This window comes from Musa acuminata, chromosome BXJ3-4 (assembly GCF_036884655.1).
Source record: "Musa acuminata AAA Group cultivar baxijiao chromosome BXJ3-4, Cavendish_Baxijiao_AAA, whole genome shotgun sequence".
Classification (NCBI taxonomy): domain Eukaryota; kingdom Viridiplantae; phylum Streptophyta; class Magnoliopsida; order Zingiberales; family Musaceae; genus Musa; species Musa acuminata.
The window spans coordinates 43,883,069-43,889,861 of record NC_088352.1 but is presented as its reverse complement, the minus strand read 5'-3'; the positions used below and the strand labels follow the sequence as shown (position 1 = coordinate 43,889,861).

Here is a 6,793-nt window from a genome sequence, read left to right as displayed (position 1 = left end):
TGATATGCTCGATACAAGGAAGGAGGCTGATGAGGAGCAGAGTGCAAGTGTGATATTTAGAGAGAGGTCCCCCGTGAGACAGCCTTTCTTAAAGCTGCTTCATGCTTGTGCTGTGATAGCTGAGCTAGTAATAACACCCCACACTTCACATGATCATAATGAATTGGTGGCCCGGCCGGGCTCCCTCCATGGGAGAGGCTGGGGTGGTTCCAAGTGGCACCACCCTCGTGGTGGATACGAACATAATGCTTTGCATTGATGTGGATAACTCATCTCTCTCTAGGTATAGTACATGTATTCACATTCCCAAGCTGCATATGGCTCAGGACTCGTCGCTATCGTTACCAGTGGCTTCCAATTTGCTGCTTTAAGAGTCTGAACATATTCCCACTGTTCTATATATGAGCACTGCCCACGGTAGTCAGTGCAGTAGCACAGGAAAGACCTTTGAGAGAGCTTTGGGGGAGGAAGTTTGATGACATTTAACGACAGGGAAGAGCTGCTTTTGGGGAGGGCTATGATGCTGCATGAGCTTTCTATTCTACTTGGGTTGCGACAAAAGTCTGCTCTCTTCTTCAAGAATCCTGTTGCTCTTCACTTTGCAAGTTTTCATGCATGCCTTCCTCGGCTCTCTGTCCAAGTAGATGCACATAAAGACGTAAACAGGATGATGGCCGGCGTTGGATCTTTCAACCATTTCTTTTCTTGGGATCTCTGCAACACTGTCCTGTGTTCATCTGTATCAGAAAGCTTCCTCATGCATACACAGCCTAGTCCACTGATGGCCTGTTAATGTATATGCACCAGTGTCAGCTTAACTTCATTTCTTGCTCAATTTTGTTTGCTCGAGTTAAGCTTTTACTGAGGCCTGAAATCACACAGAAAAGACACATCTGGGGTCTCTTTTCATGGTCTTTTTAATAGTCTGCTATCAGTGTTGAGTTATGATGTTAATGTGTGCACCAAAATTAACTCAATGGCCAAAGTAATGTTATGAAAAGTGGTTCTGAAAATTGTATGTGGCAGTCAATTTTCATTGACATGGACTGCAATTCAATGCAGAAAAGCACAAGAGACTTTCTTTCTGTTCATCGAAAGATGTTTTGGACAGTACATCAGACAAAAGTGATGTGAACAATAGTAGTGATAAGGTAATGAAAGTCTACAGATTTTTGGAAAGTAAATTATGGATTTCATCTCTCTTCTGAACTGTCAAGCAACTACAGATATTTCATACTTTCCAATCCATGGAAGCTGAAAGCTTATGCCAATCTTTTCATTCATAAAAACACCTGTATATTTTGGGAACCTCGAGATGGTATTAATGATCATAACATTTTAGTGCAGATTGTTGTAAATGATTGTCACAAAACACTTCATATTATTTCAATTCTATTGCATAAACTATACTATATATACATATATATATATATATATATATATATATATAATTTTACCTTTATCAAAAAAATATTTTTTATTATGTTTCTTTTTTTTTTCTTATGCATCAACTGCTCATGTATTAATATATAATTGATGTACTGTTATATTTCAGCATAGATAAAAGGTGTTAATGTGCATACAGACAATACAATTAGTGCATATGTTTTCATACATTCTAAGATGTCCATATTGCTATGTTTGATGTGTTTGTTCCAACAATAAACTGAAATTTTGCATGACAAACCAACTACTTAATGGGCAAATTCTTTGTATCTTCATCATCTAGAGATGATTTATTCTCCATTGAATGTTGTGGAATGATATATACCTAAACATTTAGCATCAGTTTGGTTCAACGTAACCTTCACCCTATCAAGTTTCCTTGACCATTTCATGTACCTCTGCAATCATTGAATGTGGAATCTTTCACCCAACTATCTCTTCATGGGCAAGCAAGCAAAGGAGATTGAGAATCTTTTCATTTGCTGTCCTTTGTTTCTTCCCGAGTTGCAAGAGCCTACTCCCAATTCCAGGGACATTGAAACTTCACCTATCGAGCTTCCATGACCTTCCACTGGACTTCTTCAGATGATCATATCCAGTGTGGAATCTTTCATCCCACCATCTTCAAGGGCAGGCAGAGAAGCTTGGGAGTCTTTTCATGTCTAGTCTCTTGTTTCTTTATCTCTCTCAAGAGCCACTTGCAAGCACAAGTTTTCTCTAGCATAGGAGGTGGAGAGGGACATCTCTGCTTCCTTTAGGGTCCCCTCATGCACCTCGATGTTCATGTACCTCCATAACCCTAATGGGTGGGGCTACCCTACTGAGAAAGCATGCATTCGAGTGGTGACTATTCTTTGTTGTGTGATACTGAAAGGTGGACTTTTTGGAGAGTTGAAGATAGTTCTATTACTTTATAGAACACCAGCATTCGGCGGGCCAACTGGTTGGCCAATTTTGGATTTTTGGAGAGTTGAATATGGCTTTATTACTTCATCGAACGCCAGCATTTTGGGACCAATTGTTAGCCAATTTTGCTAGCATTTGGAACACTGATTGATGAAAGAGAGTAACTTTACTTTGTGTTCCAATTACAGAAAATATATGAGAATTGTATGCCACAAAGAGTTTGCAATAACAAGAGTAAAGAAAAGAAAGCTGAGTACAATTAATGAGGACAGCATTGCATAACATGGTTGGTTGGTAAGATCAAGCAAGAGAAGAATCTTTGGTTCTTAGTGCACATATTGGTTCATCCAAAGTCCATTCAAGTGATAGAACAAATAAGAGAAGAGTTCATTAATAAGGTAATTTGCATTGCTAATCAACTCTTCCTCTTTGTTTCTTGCCTTGATTGGTCCCATAATCCAAGACCAGACTCGGTTTTGCAGCTCATTATTATTGCGGAAATCATACTTTAAACTGGATTTGTCTAATAAGACAAAGATTTGATGTGGCCTATGAGCCTAATCTCACCTTAGGTTGTCTAACTAACATAATGCCATGAGGAAAGCATAGATTACTTAGAATAATACAATTGCTGGTTGCTGGACTAATGTGGCTGCCTTCTGGCTTCATGTTTCTGTGGCATATGTTCTCCGGCAGCAGTTGTTGTCATCAAGATGAGCTTACAATTATATGTGCAAGCAGTGTGTTGACTGAGATCTGGTAAGCTAACAGTCGAATTATTTTCTCTGCAGCTTGATCACATAAGCAATGGCAAAATTTCTGATGGCTTGAACTTGATAGAGTGACAGTAGCAGGCAGCAGTGACTGGAAACCATGAGGCACATAACTCTGTTGAATGGTTAAAACCAATCATTTAGGACAAAGGAATGAGGTGCTATTGCTGTTGTCTATAACATTATCTGAGCACTCCATCTAATTCCAACAAATGTTTGCAACACATCAACTGAACTCAAAGAACTGTTTCAGATGCAACTGAAGAAAATGTTTCTAATTCTTAAATGATAAACTTAAGAAGCATTAGATTCTCTCCAATTCTTTTGAAATGGGTATATTCTGATGCAATATTCTGATGTTTGAACCAAATATCACATCTAACATCATGTGATAAAAAGAAAAGACCAATTAAATTGCTTACTGGCTTATCCCAAACATGAGCTGATCTATTCAGATCACTGGCTTAAAATAAGAGAAAGCTAAACAGCACAGGATTTGTCATGCTACCACCTGATCTCACTTTGGATTTTAGTTCTTGTACTTGAATACTTCTTTCCTCATATTAGTAGCATGCAGCAAATCAACACCAGGACTTTGTCCCATGCATAGCATCAAGACAATAAGTTCAAGTGCCCATGTACTGAAGGGGATAAAATTCATGTCAGTCATATATGATGCTACAAATTCTCAGTATTCTTCCAACCATAAACCTTTTTTACTCAGTTATAACTCTAAGGAAGAACTTCTAACTCAAGGCTTTGTTGAGTGGAATAGACAGTGATCTTTGTGAGTTTTCTTATATGTATAATAAAAAGAAATTCTCATTACAAAGGATTGTTTATGTATGATACATCTTTGTGATCCTTTAATTGCCATTTCCACTAGGCTTTCTTCTGACCTTGTCTAAGTAATGAGACAGCAACCCCATAATATTTAGCAGTTTGCATTGTACAATAAGAATGTGAGAAGAAAGCATACTTGGAAAGGTGCTGATTTGCTTCCCTTTTTATTGGATTGGACTATTAAATACTGGTTTTGGTTTGATGATACATACAACACATGTTCAGATTGCATCACAACTTAAGGAGTAATGATTCTTTCTCTTCCTCTGAGGAATCTTTCTCTCCCCATGGGTTGGGAGCCAGGGATCAGAAGAAGGGTACAGACCTCACCATCTCATTCTTATATTTTCTCCTTTACTATTGGTCTAACCTACATGGCTTCCCAAATTTATTCTTACATCCAACATTAGATCAATAACTCACACAAGATGTGAGAGAAGAATTGAGTTAACTTAGACTTGAGTATCTTAAAACAATGGGTCAAGTATATTAAGATAATAAATCAGTCATAGTATCAAGTGTGATTATAATAGAGTTATCTAGTCAACTACATGCATATTTCTTCTTTTTCATTATTAAAAATATTTTTTTTCTAAGTAACATCAAAATAAGATATTAAAAGAGAGAATGTGTTAGATAGATCTTCTGATTAGGGTAATATGCATGTATGGGTAATTTTTGGAACATATTGACAAATCAGGGTAAGGGCTGCTGGATATGCAGAGCAACTGGCACTTTTGGGGGGCTTTGGACAAAGCCAAAGGTCTGAAACTTCCCTAGGATGCGAAGGACAAGCTCACATGAGCTCAACCAGAGAATTCATGGACCCCTCCCCCCCCCCCCCCACCCTTCCCTTTCTCTTACTCCCTTGAAAGAGCCACCATTTACTCTCTTGCCTTTCCCTTCTCTCTCTCTCTCTCTCTCTCTCTCTCTGGTTTATGGGAAGCAGGAATACCCTATCTCTCAGCCTTCTTCTGGGAACCTTCTAAGGCAGTCAGTAGGGGCAGAAACAAACAGCTCACGAAGCCAATCCAACACAGACAATATCTCATCAACCCTTCCATGGAAATCAACGAGAACCTGACTAATCTCTGTATCTCTTCTCTGTAGTCAAAGCTGAAGGTACCGATCTCTCCCACCCCTTTGATTCTTTCTCCTTGATAAAAGACGTCAGATGAAGAACAGAAAAGAAATAGATGAATTCTTCATGGTGAATGAATATGTAGTGGTTAGTGTAGTTACTAGTTGCAGATTCATCTTCTGATGCGTATCAGATGGAGTTCACGACCGGAAGAAGAGATGGTTTCTATATCATAGGGGAAGAATCCAAGCATCCTTCCCTTTGTCCTTTATCTTCTTCCTCCTCCTCGACGCCACCGATATCTTCTGCCTTCAGGTGGCATGTTGGTCCATCCGATAGCGCAAGCAACGGCACCGGCGGTGGCCGCAGAGAGAGCAACTTCTTCACGGAGAAGGAGCACATGTTCGACAAGGTGGTCACGCCGAGCGACGTCGGCAAGCTGAACCGGCTGGTGATCCCCAAGCAGCACGCCGAGAAGTACTTCCCGCTGGACCTGGCAGCGAACGAGAAGGGGCTACTGTTGAGCTTCGAAGACCGGACGGGGAAGTCGTGGCGCTTCCGCTACTCCTACTGGAACAGCAGCCAGAGCTACGTCATGACCAAGGGCTGGAGCCGCTTTGTCAAGGAGAAGAGGCTCGATGCCGGGGATATCGTCTCCTTTGGCCGCGGTGTGGGCGAGTCCGGGAGCGACCACCTCTACATAGACTGGAAGCCGCGGCTAGAGAACCATGACATACCCAGGCTGCCGCCACTGGTACCACTCACGGGAGTATCCTTAACGCCGCCATTAGGACCATGGGGCGGCCGGTTCTTCGTCCCTCCGGGAGCAGGGCACTACCATCACCGCCTTGCTTTCGGTTACGACACCATGATCTCCGGCACCACTAGCGCAGATCAGTTTCATTTCTTCGGATCGTCGGTGGCAGGGGCACCACCGCAGCTTGGGGTGCAACATGACAGCGGCAGCGCCCCGCCGTTAGTCCTCAATTCGCAGCCACTCCTCCACAACCAGGCTGAAGCCAAGCGCGTGAGGCTGTTCGGCGTGAACCTTGACAGCCCCGAGACGCAAGACGATCCCGGAGCTCCTGCTGATCGATCTCCCAGTGCGCGGCGGTTGCGGACGTGCTCTCCGCATCCCTTCCCTCCGTTCCCACGTGGGAGCACGGAGTCCTCGGCAGCTTCGTCATCAACGAGCAAGGAGCAGCACTTAACGTTGGATCTTGGCTTGTGATCGAGGAGGTACAGTATAAGAAAAGGACGTCATCGTCACCCTCCTGAGCAAATACAGACGCATACTGAACTGTCATGGAAGACTAGAGGGATGTATTCGTAGTAAATTCATTTTTCCTTTTTCTTTTTAGTCTCCATAATCTTCTCTTTAGCAATATTGAGTTCATTAAAGCAAGATTTCAGTTTGTGGAACTGCAGGAATTTGCTTTAGTTTGCTCAAACCGATTGCAATACTACACATCACCTACTGCAATCCTTTATTCCTTCGAAGGCTCTTATTTTTTGTGTCGAGCTATTTCAGGGTTTCATATTATCTTCTGATGTGTCTCGAGCAGTCGAATGCATGGAAATGGAGGTGTAAAGGTTAAATCTATCTCCTCCTACCATTTCTACATCTTTAAACCACTTTGATTTCTTCTTTGCCTGTTGTGCATCCTTTGACAAGATAATATGTATCATCACACAAACATATGCAAGCACTTCACACAAACATAAAACAGGCTTGTTTTATGGC

The 6,793-nt window shown here is 41.7% G+C and overlaps 1 protein-coding gene across 1 annotated transcript; it reads left to right on the top strand.

The window, feature by feature from the left end:
- The first annotated feature begins 4,908 nt into the window (after positions 1–4,908).
- On the top strand, positions 4,909–6,494 carry LOC103983443 (B3 domain-containing protein Os02g0683500-like). Its single transcript, XM_009400655.3, has 2 exons — positions 4,909–5,090; positions 5,243–6,494. The coding sequence occupies exon 2, from the start codon at positions 5,243–5,245 to the stop codon at positions 6,278–6,280; it is 1,038 nt and encodes a 345-aa protein (XP_009398930.2). The 5' UTR covers positions 4,909–5,090; the 3' UTR covers positions 6,281–6,494.
- Positions 6,495–6,793: the final 299 nt, after the last annotated feature.

Bases quoted from the DNA above. Each gene is read 5' to 3' on its own strand.
- LOC103983443 (XM_009400655.3), top strand. From the start codon at position 5,243: ATGGAGTTCACGACCGGAAGAAGAGATGGTTTCTATATCATAGGGGAA.